This window comes from Penaeus monodon, chromosome 16 (genome assembly GCF_015228065.2).
Source record: "Penaeus monodon isolate SGIC_2016 chromosome 16, NSTDA_Pmon_1, whole genome shotgun sequence".
NCBI classification, from domain to species: Eukaryota; Metazoa; Arthropoda; class Malacostraca; order Decapoda; family Penaeidae; genus Penaeus; species Penaeus monodon.
Genome location: NC_051401.1, coordinates 45913822 through 45932488, shown reverse-complemented (window position 1 = coordinate 45932488; position 18667 = coordinate 45913822). Strand labels below are relative to the sequence as shown.

At 45.3% G+C, this 18667-nt stretch overlaps 1 protein-coding gene across 15 annotated transcripts in view; it reads left to right on the top strand.

Annotated features, from left to right (window-relative positions):
• The window catches only part of LOC119582862, a 109121-nt gene that overhangs the window by 52534 nt on the left and 37920 nt on the right, over positions 1 to 18667 (top strand). For 14 of the 15 annotated variants that reach the window (XM_037931351.1, XM_037931345.1, XM_037931344.1 and 11 more), the window contains 4 exons: positions 87 to 401; positions 517 to 846; positions 1004 to 1315; positions 1477 to 1779. In XM_037931351.1, the coding sequence (XP_037787279.1) occupies positions 87 to 401; positions 517 to 846; positions 1004 to 1315; positions 1477 to 1779 (1260 nt within the window). The remainder of the gene's footprint in view (positions 1 to 86; positions 402 to 516; positions 847 to 1003; positions 1316 to 1476; positions 1780 to 18667) is intronic. The other variant, XM_037931353.1, reaches the window with a different exon arrangement.

Sequence of the window (18667 nt, the reverse complement as noted above, 5' to 3'; positions counted from 1 at the left end):
CTACATTGCAATTCTTTAGACTGATCAGTAATACTACTACTGTATTTCACCGCATGACATCTGCATGTTTGCACATCCTTTTGTAGATACATCCTCGGAGTCTGGTGAGGACCTGTGTGAAGTGTGTGGGTCCAATGCGGAGTGTCGTGAAGTGGATGGCCGTCCAGTGTGCACTTGCCTACCTGGATTTCTTGGTGCACCACCAAACTGCCACCCAGAGTGTATCGTCAATCGTGACTGTTCCACAGTACATGCATGCAATAAACAAAAGTGTGTTGACCCATGCGTTGGAGCTTGTGGTACAAATGCAGATTGCCGTGTCATCAATCATTCTCCTGTGTGCACCTGCCTTACAGGTTACACTGGTGAACCATTCGTCAGGTGCAATCGTATCCCTGTTGGTAAGAATAAGAAAAATCGTTACCCTTCTCTTTTTCGGCCTGTAATATTACACACAGGTGTGGGACATCTTTCAGTGTCTAAAACTATATTAATATACATCTGTTCTATTTACAGCCCAGCCAACTCCTCCACCTCCTGTTACGGAACGTCCTGATCCATGCCGTGAGGGAACTTGTGGTCCCAATGCCAACTGCCGTGTGCAGGGAACTCGTGGCATCTGTACCTGCATTGAAGGCTACTTTGGTAACCCATATGTACAATGTCGCCCTGAGTGTGTCATCAACTCTCAGTGTCCTCAGTACTTGGCTTGCAACAATCAGCGGTGTGTTGATCCTTGTCCAGGTACCTGTGGCATTGATGCCATCTGTGAGGTTGTCAACCATAACCCCTTGTGTTCCTGCCCTCGCAGCATGACAGGCGATCCCTTTGTTCGCTGTGAACCGAGTGAGTACTCTGAAATTGCGTAGATATATATATGTGTGTGTGTGTGTGTGTGTGTGTGTGTGTGTGTGTGTTTAAATATTGAATAATTATAACATATACTTTGGTCCAGTAAGTAGTAGTCCTTATTCATGCATTAATTCTCTTTATCTCCCAATAGTCCGTGCTCCTCCTGATCCATGCATCCCTACTCCATGTGGACCATACACCAAATGTCAAGTTGTGAAAGACAGAGCAGTGTGTTCTTGCCTTCCTGGCTACTTTGGAAACCCAGACCTTGGATGCAAGACAGAGTGTACCATCAACTCTGATTGCCCTCTGAGTAGTGCATGCATTAACAGGAAATGTGTTGACCCATGCATTGGCGTGTGTGGTAATCAGGCTGAGTGTATTGTGGTCAGCCACAACCCATTGTGTAGCTGCCCTGATGGTTTCATTGGTGATCCTCTTGTTTCCTGTAAACTAAAGCCTGGTGAGTCATCCTGCTTCGTGAATCTGACTAAACATGTACTATGGTCAAATCTATAAGAGAGCATCTTAAAATTGGATACTTTTTTATACATACTATCAATTATTGCCACAATAATTGAAGCTGCTAATGTTAATTACATAATTTTTCCTTTCTGTTACCAGCTGTACCAGTTGATCCATGTAACCCCAATCCCTGTGGAATCAATGCTAATTGTGAAGTCAAGAATAACCGAGCATTCTGTACTTGCTTCCCTGGATACTTTGGTAACCCAGATGTGGAGTGCAGACCTGAGTGCATCATCAATTCTGACTGCCCCCGATACCTGGCATGTGCTAATCAGAAATGTATTGACCCATGCCCAGGCTCCTGTGGCATCAATGCACTCTGTGATGTTATCAACCATAATGCCATGTGCAGCTGTCCACGTGGTTACAACGGCGACCCATATGTCGAGTGCAGAGTTGGTAAGTACCCTCCTTGAATGTGTTTGGGAATGGTTGTTAGATTATCTTGTTTTTTCTGTTTGCTCCATAAGATTTCATTTGTTTGTTATGTACATTCCTATTGCACGATTGCCAAATTGCGGGAATTGCATCAGCATGAGATAAGTTGAGCATGATATATGAATGTTCAGCATGTCAGTCTGCATGGTATCAGATGTGCCTCGCATTAGCATGTTTGTGAGATAAAGATATTCCAGTAAGATTATTCCCTCTGCATCAAATGCCCATAAAGTTTTCTTTTCTCCTACACAAAGAGCATGTATTATAAAAGACAAACTCTAAAGTGTACCCACTGCATGTGTTAATTGCATGATCCCTAATTTTTTTCAGCACCACCACCGCCCGTCAAGTGCTCCCCGAATGCATGTGGCTTTAACACTGAATGTAGAGTTACTAATGGTTTTCCTATATGCTATTGCCTCCCCAGCTACACGGGCGACCCTTACAAAGGGTGCTCACCCACTACCACAACTCCTCCCCCCCCGCTAGTAGCTATCCCAGGCTCCTCAACCCCCTTGCCTTTCCATCCCCCTACTACTCCATCCTCTCCCCCCCGTCCACCCATTGAGTGCGAGGCTAACTCACATTGCTCACCCTCAAGAACGTGTATCAACCAGCGCTGCGTCGATCCCTGCACTGCCAGCCTCCCTTGTGCTGTGGGGGCAGAGTGTACTGTCATCCGCCATCGCCCTGTGTGCAGATGTCCATCAGGCTTCCAGGGAAATCCACAGATTACCTGCACTCCTATCCCGACTACTCCCAAACCAGACTGTCTTGCTGACCGTGACTGCCCACTGGACAAAGCATGCGCAGGGAGGCAATGCGTTGATCCTTGTCGATTAGCTAATCCATGTTCACACTTGGCCGAGTGTACTGTTGTTGGGCACATGCCAGACTGTACATGTATCTTAGGCTATGTCGGTAATGGTTATTATTGTGAACTCTCTACTACAACATCAACAACATCTGGTCCCATTGCTCACTTCCCCTCTCACACAACCGTCCAACCTGAAGTTGCTACCCGTCCGCCAAGCCATGAAGTGGAATATGAGTGCACCAGAGATTTTGATTGCGATGATGATGAAATGTGCCATAACAGAGAATGTGAACCTGTCTGTGTAGTGTCTAATCCATGCACAGGTGACAACACTGCGTGTCGTGGAATCAATCATCGGCCTGTGTGCCAGTGTCTTCCTGGATTTATTGGTAACCCATTCATTGAATGCAAGAGACCTTTGCCACCGACACCATCACCAGAATGTCTTTCTGACCGAGAATGCCCAGATAATAAGGCTTGTGCTCAAAGAGAATGTATTAATCCATGCATCTTATCAAATCCATGTTCATTATATGCAGAATGTGCAACACGGGAACACTTCCCAGTTTGTACATGTATTTTAGGCTTTACTGGGAATGGATACTTCTGTGACAGGCTTCCACCAATAGTGGAAATACAAACACTTCCAACAAGTGTTACAAGACCACCTATTGCAGTGACAACTAGCAGTCATAGTCCCATAGCTGAGTATCCTACTACAGAGCGTTCTAGACCAAAAACTCCTAGCCCAAGGCCACCATTCCTGCCACCCCTTCCACCCATTAGTGTAGGATGCCAAAGCAATGATGACTGCCCATACAGTAACTCCTGTATAAACAAACTTTGTGTTGATGTGTGCCATCAAGGTTACTGTGGCAAGAATGCAGACTGTTCCATCAAGTTTGACATCCCTATGTGTTCTTGTCCACCTGGGACATCTGGTGATCCTTTTATCAGATGTAAGGCAATAGCCACAGAAGCTCCTCCAACCACACTAGCTCCTCTTGCAGACACACATAGTCCTCTGCAAGAAATTCCTTTGAATCCTGTTTTTGGTCCTACATCACCTACACTACCCCCTCTTGCTGCAGCCTCTACCACAAAAATCCCTGATACTTTCCTACAGCCTACCACCATTCATTCATTGCCACCACCCATAACTATTGGCTGTGAAAGTAATGATGAATGTCCGTATGATAACACATGTATCAATAAGCTGTGTGGTGATGTTTGCAGTCCATCCTTATGTGGCGAGGATGCAGAATGCTATACCCTATCCAACAGACCATCTTGCTTCTGCCCCCCTGGAACAACAGGTAATCCTACCATCAAATGTACTGCTATACTGACTGAGCAGCCCAGTACTCTTCATCCACCTGTTGCTGAGACACTTCCAACGTCACCAGCAGACCCAATCCAGCCCGTTTCAAGTCCCTCACACACACCACATCCACCGATAGCTGATGTTGGGACTCCAAGACCATTACCTCCATTTGATGAACCAGAGAAACCCCTTCCTCCAATAATACCACCTATTGCAATTGCTTGTGAGAATAATGATGACTGTACAATTGATAACACCTGTTACAACAGATTGTGTTATGATGTTTGTGTTCTAGGAATATGTGGTGAAGATTCAACCTGTACAATCACTGCACATCGTCCAGTATGTACATGTCCACCTGGAACAACAGGAAATCCCACAGACAGGTGTATTGCACTACTAACAGAACAACCATCAACTTTCAGCCCAATAGCAGAAACAAATGCTCCCATTATAGATGAGCCAATAACTGCACAATCGATTCGCACCACTCCTATAATACCACTAGTTGACATTATTACTAAAAAACCCACACCACCTACATTACCTCCTCCAAAGCCACCTACCCCAAGTCCAATAGTTGTTGGTTGTGAAAGCACAGATGCATGTCCATCAGATAATTCTTGCATCAATAAGCTGTGCCTTGATGTGTGTTTCCCAGGATTTTGTGGTGAAAATGCAGAGTGTCAGACAGTTCAACACCGACCAAAGTGTAAATGCCCTCCAGGAACATCAGGCAATCCAACAATCAAGTGTTCTGCAATAGCAGTTGATATTTTACCTCTCCCTATGGCTGAACCTAAGCCTGCTCCACCTTATGAACAAGTAATTCCAATTGCTGGTCCCTCAACCACAGGTTTGCCACCACTAACAGAACAAGTAACTCGTCCACGCCCAGATATAACAGTGGCACAGCCCATACCACCACCAGTCATACCATCTATAATAATTGCATGTGAAAATAATGATGATTGTGAAATGAGCAATTCATGCATCAATATGCTGTGTTATGATGCATGCAGTCTCAATTCATGCGGTGAAGAAGCTGACTGTAAAACAATTAATCACCGTCCAGTTTGCATCTGTCCACCAGGAACTACTGGTGATCCACAGTTTGGATGCAAAGCTACAACAACAGAACGAGTAACAACTCTCTCTCCAGTGACTGATAGACCACCTCAACCTAATGATGTTCCTATTCAACCTCTTGCTGGTCCATCATCTGAACTTCCCATACCAGTGACAGAACAGCCAACCACAAGGCCACCAGAACCTCTTTTGACAACACACAGACCTGTGCCAACACCTCCCATGATTCCCATTGGTTGTGAAAGTACTGACAATTGTCCATTTGATAATTCATGTGTCAATCATCTCTGTATGGACATTTGTCATCCAGGGTTATGTGGAGAAAATGCTGATTGTCAAACAGTGGGACACAAACCTTCTTGTCTGTGTCCTCCTGGCACTACTGGTAATCCAACTGAACATTGTGTGGCATTAGTAACAGAGAGGCCAACAACAGTTATCCCCCTTACTGAGAGACCACTTCCTCCATCTGATGCTAACATTATTCCTGGAGTAGGACCATCCAGTACTCCTCTTCCACCATTAGCAGAAACATCAATCAGGCCCACTGAACCACCATTACCTTCAACAACTCCATCTCCCATTGTACCACCAATTGTTATAGCCTGTGAAAATAATGATGACTGTACTACAGATAACTCCTGCATCAATAATTTATGCTATGATGTGTGCAGTTTAGGTATTTGTGGAGATGATGCTGACTGTAGAATACGTGATCATCGTCCAGTGTGTAGTTGTCCTCCAGGAACCACAGGAGATCCTACGCGTGGATGTTATGCAGAGCTCACTGAAAGGCCTCCATCTCCTCCTTCTCCAATACCAGAGACTCGACCACCTGGAGATGAAGTTACAATAAGACCCATTGCAGAATCATCAAGCCCTGGTCTTCCTCCTTTGGCAGAACAGCCAAAACCAAGGCCTACACTACCTCCAATAACAACACCAGCTCCACCACCCACACCAGGTCCTATACCTGTTGGATGTGAAACAACAGATGATTGTCCATCTGACAATTCTTGTGTGAATAGACTGTGTCTTGATGTCTGTTATCCTGGAATATGTGGAAGCAATGCAGAATGTCAAACGCATGGACATCGTCCCTTATGTACTTGTCCACCAGGAACAACTGGCAATCCTACTATCAAGTGCTCAGCAGTGGCTTTTGATAAGCCTTCAACCCCATATCCTCCTATTGCTGGTGAGCAACCAATTCAGCCAGATTCTCCTATTAGACCTATCTCAGGTTCATCAACCACTGGTCAGCCACCTCTGGCAGAAGAAACAACACGTCCTACACCAGAACCATTAGTCGTTAGACCTACTCCACAACCTATTATCCCTCCAATTTCCATTGCATGTGAAAACAATGATGATTGTGACATAGGTGACTCATGTATCAACATGCTTTGTTATGATGCATGTAGCCTTAACTTCTGTGGAGAAGATGCAGACTGTAAAACAATTGACCATCGTCCAGTTTGTATCTGTCCACCAGGAACCAGTGGAAATCCTCAGATTGGCTGCAAAGCTACAGTGACTGAGAGGATAACAACTGTTCCTCCAGTGACTGATAGACCACCTCAACCTAATGATGTTCCTATTCAACCTCTTGCTGGTCCATCATCAGAACTTCCCATACCAGTGACAGAACAGCCAACCACAAGGCCACCAGAACCTCCATTGACAACACACAGACCTGTGCCAACACCTCCCATGATCCCCATTGGTTGTGAGAGCACTGATGATTGTCCATTTGATAATTCATGTGTCAACCGTCTCTGTATGGATGTTTGTCACCCAGGATTATGCGGAGAAAATGCTGATTGTCAAACAGTAGGACACAAACCTTCTTGTCTGTGTCCACCTGGCACTACTGGTAATCCAACGGAACATTGTGTGGCATTAGTAACAGAGAGGCCAACAACAGTTATCCCCCTTGCAGAGAGACCACTTCCTCCATCTGATGTTGACATTATTCCTGGAGTAGGACCATCCAGTACTCCTCTTCCACCATTAGCAGAAACATCAATCAGGCCCACTGAACCACCATTACCTTCAACAACTCCATCTCCCATTGTACCACCAATTGTTATAGCCTGTGAAAATAATGATGACTGTACTACAGATAATTCCTGCATTAATAATTTATGCTATGATGTGTGCAGTTTAGGTATTTGTGGAGATGATGCTGACTGTAGAATACGTGATCATCGCCCAGTGTGTAGTTGTCCTCCAGGAACCACAGGAGATCCTACACGTGGATGTTATGCAGAGCTCACTGAAAGGCCCCCATCTCCTCCTTCTCCAATACCAGAGACTCGACCACCTGGAGATGAAGCTACAATAAGACCCATTGCAGAATCATCAAGCCCTGGTCTTCCTCCTTTGGCAGAACAGCCAAAACCAAGGCCTACACTACCTCCAATAACAACACCAGCTCCACCACCCACACCAGGTCCCATACCTGTTGGATGTGAAACAACAGATGATTGTCCATCTGATAATTCTTGTGTGAATAGACTGTGTCTTGATGTCTGTTATCCTGGAATATGTGGAAGCAATGCAGAATGTCAAACACATGGACATCGTCCCTTATGTACTTGTCCACCAGGAACAACTGGCAATCCTACCATCAAGTGCTCAGCAGTGGCTTTTGATACACCTTCAACCCCATATCCTCCTATTGCTGGTGAGCAACCAATTCAGCCAGATTCTCCTATCAGTCCTATCTCAGGTTCATCAACCACTGGACAGCCACCTCTGGCAGAAGAAACAACACGTCCTACACCAGAACCATTAGTCGTCAGACCTACTCCACAACCTATTATCCCTCCTATTTCCATTGCATGTGAAAACAATGATGATTGTGACATAGGTGACTCGTGTATCAACATGCTTTGTTATGATGCATGTAGCCTTAACTTCTGTGGAGAAGATGCAGACTGTAAAACAATTGACCATCGTCCAGTTTGTATCTGTCCACCAGGAACCAGTGGAAATCCTCAGATTGGCTGCAAAGCTACAGTGACTGAGAGGATAACAACTGTTCCACCAGTGACTGATAGACCATCTCAACCTGATGATGTTCCTATTCAACCTCTTGCTGGTCCATCATTAGAACTCCCCATACCAGTGACAGAACAGCCAACCACAAGGCCACCAGAACCTCCTTTGACAACACACAGACCTGTGCCAACACCTCCCATGATCCCCATTGGTTGTGAGAGCACTGATGATTGTCCATTTGATAATTCATGTGTCAACCGTCTCTGTATGGATGTTTGTCATCCAGGATTATGTGGAGAAAATGCTGATTGTCAAACAGTGGGACACAAACCTTCTTGCCTGTGTCCTCCTGGCACTACTGGTAATCCAACGGAACATTGTGTGGCATTAGTAACAGAGAGGCCAACAACAGTTATCCCCCTTACTGAGAGACCACTTCCTCCATCTGATGCTAACATTATTCCTGGAATAGGACCATCCAGTACTCCTCTTCCACCACTAGTAGAAACATCAATCAGGCCCACTGAACCACCATTACCTTCAACAACTCCATCTCCCATTGTACCACCAATTGTTATAGCCTGTGAAAATAATGATGACTGTACTACAGATAACTCCTGCATTAATAATTTATGCTATGATGTGTGCAGTTTAGGTATTTGTGGAGATGATGCTGACTGTAGAATACGTGATCATCGTCCAGTGTGTAGTTGTCCTCCAGGAACCACAGGAGATCCTACACGTGGATGTTATGCAGAGCTCACTGAAAGGCCTCCATCTCCTCCTTCTCCAATACCAGAGACTCGACCACCTGGAGATGAAGCTACAATAAGACCTATTGCAGAATCATCAAGCCCTGGTCTTCCTCCTTTGGCAGAACAGCCAAAACCAAGGCCTACACTACCTCCAATAACAACACCAGCTCCACCACCCACACCAGGTCCCATACCTGTTGGATGTGAAACAACAGATGATTGTCCATCTGACAATTCTTGTGTGAATAGACTGTGTCTTGATGTCTGTTATCCTGGAATATGTGGAAGCAATGCAGAATGTCAAACACATGGACATCGTCCCTTATGTACTTGTCCACCAGGAACAACTGGCAATCCTACCATCAAGTGCTCAGCAATGGTTGTTGATATACCTTCAACCCCATATCCTCCTATTGCTGGTGAGCAACCAATTCAGCCAGATTCTCCTATCAGTCCTATCTCAGGTTCATCAACCACTGGACAGCCACCTCTGGCAGAAGAAACAACACGTCCTACACCAGAACCATTAGTCGTTAGACCTACTCCACAACCTATTATCCCTCCAATTTCCATTGCATGTGAAAACAATGATGATTGTGACATAGGTGACTCATGTATCAACATGCTTTGTTATGATGCATGTAGCCTTAATTTCTGTGGAGAAGATGCAGACTGTAAAACAATTGACCATCGTCCAGTTTGTATCTGTCCACCAGGAACCAGTGGAAATCCTCAGATTGGCTGCAAAGCTACAGTGACTGAGAGGATAACAACTGTTCCACCAGTGACTGATAGACCATCTCAACCTGATGATGTTCCTATTCAACCTCTTGCTGGTCCATCATCTGAACTTCCCATACCAGTGACAGAACAGCCAACCACAAGGCCACCCGAACCTCCATTGACAACACACAGACCTGTGCCAACACCTCCTATGATCCCCATTGGTTGTGAGAGCACTGATGATTGTCCATTTGATAATTCATGCGTCAACCGTCTCTGTATGGATGTTTGTCACCCAGGATTATGCGGAGAAAATGCTGATTGTCAAACAGTGGGACACAAACCTTCTTGTCTGTGTCCTCCTGGCACTACTGGTAATCCAACTGAACACTGTGTGGCATTAGTAACAGAGAGGCCAACAACAGTTATCCCCCTTACTGAGAGACCACTTCCTCCATCTGATGCTAACATTATTCCTGGAATAGGACCATCCAGTACTCCTCCTCCACCACTAGCAGAAACATCAATCAGGCCCACTGAACCACCATTACCTTCAACAACTCCATCTCCCATTGTACCACCAATTGTTATAGCCTGTGAAAATAATGATGACTGTACTACGGATAATTCCTGCATTAATAATTTATGCTATGATGTGTGCAGTTTGGGTATTTGTGGAGATGACGCTGACTGTAGAATACGTGATCATCGTCCAGTGTGTAGTTGTCCTCCAGGAACCACAGGAGATCCTACACGTGGATGTTATGCAGAGCTCACTGAAAGGCCTCCATCTCCTCCTTCTCCAATACCAGAGACTCGACCACCTGGAGATGAAGCTACAATAAGACCTATTGCAGAATCATCAAGCCCTGGTCTTCCTCCTTTGGCAGAACAGCCAAAACCAAGGCCTACACTACCTCCAATAACAACACCAGCTCTACCACCCACACCAGGTCCCATACCTGTTGGATGTGAAACAACAGATGATTGTCCATCTGATAATTCTTGTGTGAATAGACTGTGTCTTGATGTCTGTTATCCTGGAATATGCGGAAGCAATGCAGAATGTCAAACACATGGACATCGTCCCTTATGTACTTGTCCACCAGGAACAACTGGCAATCCTACCATCAAGTGCTCAGCAATGGTTGTTGATATACCTTCAACCCCATATCCTCCTATTGCTGGTGAGCAACCAATTCAGCCAGATTCTCCTATCAGTCCTATCTCAGGTTCATCAACCACTGGACAGCCACCTCTGGCAGAAGAAACAACACGTCCTACACCAGAACCAATAGTCGTTAGACCTACTCCACAACCTATTATCCCTCTCATTTCCATTGCATGTGAAAACAATGATGATTGTGACATAGGTGACTCATGTATCAACATGCTTTGTTATGATGCATGTAGCCTTAACTTCTGTGGAGAAGATGCAGACTGTAAAACAATTGACCATCGTCCAGTTTGTATCTGTCCACCAGGAACCAGTGGAAATCCTCAGATTGGCTGCAAAGCTACAGTGACTGAGAGGATAACAACTGTTCCACCAGTGACTGATAGACCATCTCAACCTGATGATGTTCCTATTCAACCTCTTGCTGGTCCATCATCTGAACTTCCCATACCAGTGACAGAACAGCCAACCACAAGGCCACCAGAACCGCCTTTGACAACACACAGACCTGTGCCAACACCTCCCATGATCCCCATTGGTTGTGAGAGCACTGATGATTGTCCATTTGATAATTCATGTGTCAACCGTCTCTGTATGGATGTTTGTCACCCAGGATTATGTGGAGAAAATGCTGATTGTCAAACAGTAGGACACAAACCTTCTTGTCTGTGTCCTCCTGGCACTACTGGTAATCCAACTGAACATTGTGTGGCATTAGTAACAGAGAGGCCAACAACAGTTATTCCCCTTACTGAGAGACCACTTCCTCCATCTGATGCTAACATTATTCCTGGAATAGGACCATCCAGTACTCCTCCTCCACCATTAGCAGAAACATCAATCAGGCCCACTGAACCACCATTACCTTCAACAACTCCATCTCCCATTGTACCACCAATTGTTATAGCCTGTGAAAATAATGATGACTGTACTACAGATAACTCCTGCATCAATAATTTATGCTATGATGTGTGCAGTTTAGGTATATGTGGAGATGATGCAGACTGTAGAATACGTGATCATCGTCCAGTGTGTAGTTGTCCTCCAGGAACTACAGGAGATCCTACACGTGGATGCTATGCAGAGCTCACTGAAAGGCCTATATCTCCTCCTTCTCCAATACCAGAGACTCGACCACCTGGAGATGAAGCTACAATAAGACCCATTGCAGAATCATCAAGCCCTGGTCTTCCTCCTTTGGTAGAACAGCCAAAACCAAGGCCTACACTACCTCCAATAACAACACCAGCTCCACCACCCACACCAGGTCCCATACCTGTTGGATGTGAAACAACAGATGATTGTCCATCTGACAATTCTTGTGTGAATAGACTGTGTCTTGATGTCTGTTATCCTGGAATATGTGGGAGTAATGCAGAATGTCAAACACATGGACATCGTCCCTTATGTACTTGTCCACCAGGAACAACTGGCAATCCTACCATCAAGTGCTCAGCAATGGTTGTTGATATACCTTCAACCCCATATCCTCCTATTGCTGGTGAGCAACCAATTCAGCCAGATTCTCCTATCAGTCCTATCTCAGGTTCATCAACCACTGGACAGCCACCTCTGGCAGAAGAAACAACACGTCCTACACCAAAACCAATAGTCGTCAGACCTACTCCACAACCTATTATCCCTCTCATTTCCATTGCATGTGAAAACAATGATGATTGTGATATTGGAGATTCTTGTATAAACATGCTTTGTTATGATGCATGTAGCCTTAACTTCTGTGGAGAAGATGCAGACTGTAAAACAATTGACCATCGTCCAGTTTGTATCTGTCCACCAGGAACCAGTGGAAATCCTCAGATTGGTTGCAAAGCTACAGTGACTGAGAGGATAACAACTGTTCCTCCAGTGACTGATAGACCATCTCAACCTGATGATGTTCCTATTCAACCACTTGCTGGTCCATCATCAGAACTTCCCATACCAGTGACAGAACAGCCAACCACAAGGCCACCAGAACCTCCTTTGACAACTCACAGACCTGTGCCAACACCTCCCATGATCCCCATTGGTTGTGAGAGCACTGATGATTGTCCATTTGATAATTCATGTGTCAACCGTCTCTGTATGGATGTTTGTCACCCAGGATTGTGTGGAGAAAATGCTGATTGTCAAACAGTAGGACACAAACCTTCTTGTGTATGTCCACCTGGCACTTCGGGTAATCCAACTAAACATTGTGTGGCATTAGCAGCAGAGATGCCAACAACAGTTATCCCCCTTACTGAGAGACCACTTCCTCCATCTGACGTTGACATTATCCCTGGAATAGGACCATCCAGTACTCCTCTTCCACCACTAGTAGAAACATCAATCAGACCCACTGAACCACCATTACCTTCAACAACTCCATCTCCTATTGTACCACCAATTGTTATAGCCTGTGAAAATAATGATGACTGTACTACAGATAACTCCTGCATCAATAATTTATGCTATGATGTGTGCAGTTTAGGTATATGTGGAGATGATGCTGACTGTAAAATCCATGATCATCGTCCAGTGTGTAGTTGTCCTCCAGGAACCACAGGAGATCCTACACGTGGATGTTATGCAGAGCTCACTGAAAGGCCTCCATCTCCTCCTTCTCCAATACCAGAGACTCGACCACCTGGAGATGAAGCTACAATAAGACCCATTGCAGAATCATCAAGCCCTGGTCTTCCTCCTTTGGCAGAACAGCCCAAACCAAGGCCAACACTACCTCCAATAACAACACCAGCTCCACCACCCACACCAGGTCCCATACCTGTTGGATGTGAAACAACAGATGAATGCCCATCTGATAATTCTTGTATAAACAGAATGTGTCTTGATGTCTGTTATCCTGGAATATGTGGAAGCAATGCAGAATGTCAAACACATGGACATCGTCCCTTATGTACTTGTCCACCAGGAACAACTGGAAATCCTACCATCAAGTGCTCAGCAGTGGCTTTTGATACACCTTCAACCCCATATCCTCCTATTGCTGGTGAGCAACCAATTCAGCCAGATTCTCCTATCAGTCCTATCTCAGGTTCATCAACCACTGGACAACCACCTCTGGCAGAAGAAACAACACATCCTGCACCAGAACCATTACCAGTCAGACCTATTCCACCACCTGTTATTCCTCCAATTTCTATTGCTTGTGAAAACAATGATGACTGTGATATAGGTGACTCATGTATCAACATGCTTTGTTATGATGCATGTAGCCTTAACTTCTGTGGAGAAGATGCAGACTGTAAAACAATTGACCATCGTCCAGTTTGTATCTGTCCACCAGGAACCAGTGGAAATCCTCAGATTGGTTGCAAAGCTACAGTGACTGAAAGAATAACAACTGTTCCTCCAGTGACTGATAGACCACCTCAACCTGATGATGTTCCTATTCAACCTCTTGCTGGTCCATCATCTGAACTTCCCATACCAGTGACAGAACAGCCAACCACAAGGCCACCAGAACCTCCTTTGACAACACACAGACCTGTGCCAACACCTCCCATGATCCCCATTGGTTGTGAGAGCACTGATGATTGTCCATTTGATAATTCATGTGTCAACCGTCTCTGTATGGATGTTTGTCACCCAGGATTATGTGGAGAAAATGCTGATTGTCAAACAGTAGGACACAAACCTTCTTGTGTATGTCCACCTGGCACTTCGGGTAATCCAACTAAACATTGTGTGGCATTAGCAACAGAGAGGCCAACAGCAGTTAGCCCCCTTACTGAGAGACCACTTCCTCCATCTGATGTTGACATTATCCCTGGAATAGGACCATCCAGCACTCCTCTTCCACCACTAGTAGAAACATCAATCAGGCCCACTGAACCACCATTACCTTCAACAACTCCATCTCCCATTGTACCACCAATTGTTATAGCCTGTGAAAATAATGATGACTGTACTACAGATAATTCCTGCATCAATAATTTATGCTATGATGTGTGCAGTTTAGGTATTTGTGGAGATGATGCTGACTGTAAAATCCATGATCATCGTCCAGTATGTAGTTGTCCTCCAGGAACCACAGGAGATCCTACACGTGGATGTTATGCAGAGCTCACTGAAAGGCCTCCATCTCCTCCTTCTCCAATACCAGAAACTCGACCACCTGGAGATGAAGCTACAATAAGACCTATTGCAGAATCATCAAGCCCTGGTCTTCCTCCTTTGGCAGAACAGCCAAAACCAAGGCCTACACTACCTCCAATAACAACACCAGCTCCACCACCCACACCAGGTCCCATACCTGTTGGATGTGAAACAACAGATGAATGCCCATCTGATAATTCTTGTATAAACAGAATGTGTCTTGATGTCTGTTATCCTGGAATATGTGGAAGCAATGCAGAATGTCAAACACATGGACATCGTCCCTTATGTACTTGTCCACCAGGAACAACTGGAAATCCTACCATCAAGTGCTCAGCAGTGGCTTTTGATACACCTTCAACCCCATATCCTCCTATTGCTGGTGAGCAACCAATTCAGCCAGATTCTCCTATCAGTCCTATCTCAGGTTCATCAACCACTGGACAGCCACCTCTGGCAGAAGAAACAACACATCCTGCACCAGAACCATTACCAGTCAGACCTATTCCACCACCTGTTATTCCTCCAATTTCTATTGCTTGTGAAAACAATGATGACTGTGATATAGGTGACTCATGTATTAACATGCTTTGTTATGATGCATGTAGCCTTAACTTCTGTGGAGAAGATGCAGACTGTAAAACAATTGACCATCGTCCAGTTTGTATCTGTCCACCAGGAACCAGTGGAAATCCTCAGATTGGCTGCAAAGCTACAGTGACTGAGAGGATAACAACTGTTCCACCAGTGACTGATAGACCATCTCAACCTGATGATGTTCCTATTCAACCTCTTGCTGGTCCATCATCTGAATTTCCCATACCAGTGACAGAACAGCCAACCACAAGGCCACCAGAACCTCCATTGACAACACACAGACCTGTGCCAACACCTCCCATGATCCCCATTGGTTGTGAGAGCACTGATGATTGTCCATTTGATAATTCATGTGTCAACCGTCTCTGTATGGATGTTTGTCACCCAGGATTATGTGGAGAAAATGCTGATTGTCAAACAGTAGGACACAAACCTTCTTGTGTATGTCCTCCAGGCACTACTGGTAATCCAACGGAACACTGTGTGGCATTAGCAACAGAGAGGCCAACAACAGTTATCCCCCTTGCAGAGAAACCACTTCCTCCATCTGATGCTAACATTATTCCTGGAATAGGACCATCCAGTACTCCTCCTCCACCACTAGCAGAAACATCAATCAGGCCCACTGAACCACCATTACCTTCAACGACTCCATCTCCCATTGTACCACCAATTGTTATAGCCTGTGAAAATAATGATGACTGTACAACAGACAATTCGTGTATTAATAATCTCTGTTATGATGTGTGCAGTTTAGGTATTTGTGGAGAAGATGCTGAATGTAGGATTGATGATCACCGTCCAGTATGCAGTTGTCCTCCAGGATCTACTGGAGATCCCACTCGAGGTTGTAATGCTTTGCTCACTGAAAGGCCACTATCTACTCTCTCTCCTATATCAGAGATTCGACCACCAAAGGATGAGGTTTCCATAACACCTGTTACTGAACCAGCAAGTCCTGGACTCCCTCCACTGGTAGAACATCCCAAACCAAGGCCAACACTACCTCCAGTAACTCCACCTCCATTACCACCCACACCAGGTCCTATACCTGTAGGATGTGAGTCTACGGAAGAGTGTCCTTCTGACAATTCCTGTGTAAATAGGCTTTGCCTGAACATGTGTTATCCTGGATTCTGTGGAGAAAATGCAGACTGTCAGACTCAAGCACATCGACCTATCTGTAGCTGTCCACCTGGTACCACAGGAAATCCAACCATCAAGTGCTCCGCAATGGTTGTAAAAGAGCCACCAACAGTCCAGCCTCCAATGGCAGAACAGAAACCACATCCAGATTCTCCAATTAGACCAATTGCAGGTTCCACAACCACTTTGCAGCCACCTTTGATAGAAGAAACTGTGCGTCCAACACCGGAACCACTTCCACCACGACCTCCACCACCAGCTATTGTGTCTGCATTACCCATTGCTTGTGAAAATAATGACGACTGTGATATAGACAACTCCTGTCTGAACAAGCTCTGTTATGATGCCTGCACTCTTGGTATATGTGGAGATGATGCTGAGTGCAACACTGTAGACCACCGACCTGTATGTCTTTGTCCATATGGAACAACTGGGGATCCTCAAATTGGATGCAAAGCAATAATAGCAGAGGTGCCTGTAACAATTTCACCAATAGTTGAACAGTCGCAAGTCAGTGATGTACCCATTCATGCCATCCCAGGCCCATCTTCAACTCCAGAATCTCCTATTGCTGAACTCCCAACTACACGGCCGCCTGAAACTCCAAGGCCTCGGCCTCCAGTAATACCAACTCCTCCACCCAATCCAGTTGGCTGTGAAAGCACTGATGATTGTCCATATGATAACAGCTGCATCAACCGTCTTTGTCTGGATGTATGTCATCCTGGTCTGTGTGGTGATAATGCTGACTGCCAGACCATTGGCCATAGACCTCTATGCTTGTGCCCTCCTGGCACTACAGGCAACCCTACAGAAAACTGCAAGGCAGTTGCTACTGACAGACCTACAACTCTGTCTCCTATGACAGGCGCTCCAGGAATAACTCCAGATCACCAGATTGTACCAGGAATTGGACCATCAACACCAACACCACCACCTCTAACTGAGACACCAACACCAAGACCTCTATTGCCAACAACTCCCAGACCTCCATCAGCCCCAGTTGTTCCACCTTTCATAATTGCTTGTGCAAATAATGATGACTGTACAACCGATAACTCATGCATCAATAATCTTTGTTATGATGTATGTAGTCTTGGAGTGTGTGGAGATGATGCAGACTGTAAGATTCATAATCATCGCCCAGTTTGCAGTTGTCCTCCAGGAACCACAGGAGATCCTTCTTATGGATGTCAGGCAGTACTTACAGAAAGGCCATTGGTACCACCTTCACCCATTCCAGAAATAAGTTCAACACAGCCAGGAGATCCAATTAGACCTATAGCTGAACCAACAAGTCCTGGACTTCCTCCTTTGGCTGAACTTCCTTCACCAAGACCAACACTGCCTCCAGTGACTACACCTTCTCCACCACCCACACCTGGTCCCATCCCTGTAGGATGTGAAACTTCTGATGACTGTCCATCAGATAATTCATGTGTTAACAGACTCTGCCTTGATGTTTGTTATCCAGGTCTATGTGGAGAAAGTGCAGATTGTCAGACTCAAGGAAATCGACCCTTGTGTACATGTCCACCAGGAACCACTGGAAACCCAACTATCAAATGTTCTGCAATGGCTTTCGAAATGCCACCAAAACCATATCCACCAAGTAGGAGAAAAGCCTTTACAACCAGACACTCCAATCAATCCCATTGCAGGTCCTACAACCACAGGACCCCCACCTTTAGCAGAAGAATCACCTCGTCCTACACCTGAACCTCTACCACCACGGCCTTTACCACCACCAATTGTTCCAGCAATACCCATTGCATGTGAAAATAATGATGACTGTGAAGTTGGTGATTCTTGCATAAACATGCTTTGCTATGATGTATGCAGCCTCAATTCCTGTGGAGAAGATGCAGATTGTACATCTATCAATCATCGACCAGTTTGTTTATGCCCACCTGGTACAACAGGCAACCCTCAAATTGGATGTAAAGCAACCACAACAGAAAAGATAACAACGCTTCCACCTGTCACAGATAAACCCCCAATGCAAGCTGACATAACTATACATCCTATAGCAGGTTCTACTTCCACATTGCCAACTCCATTGGCAGAAGAACCAACAACACGTATTCCAGAACCTCCAACTACAGTGCCACCTC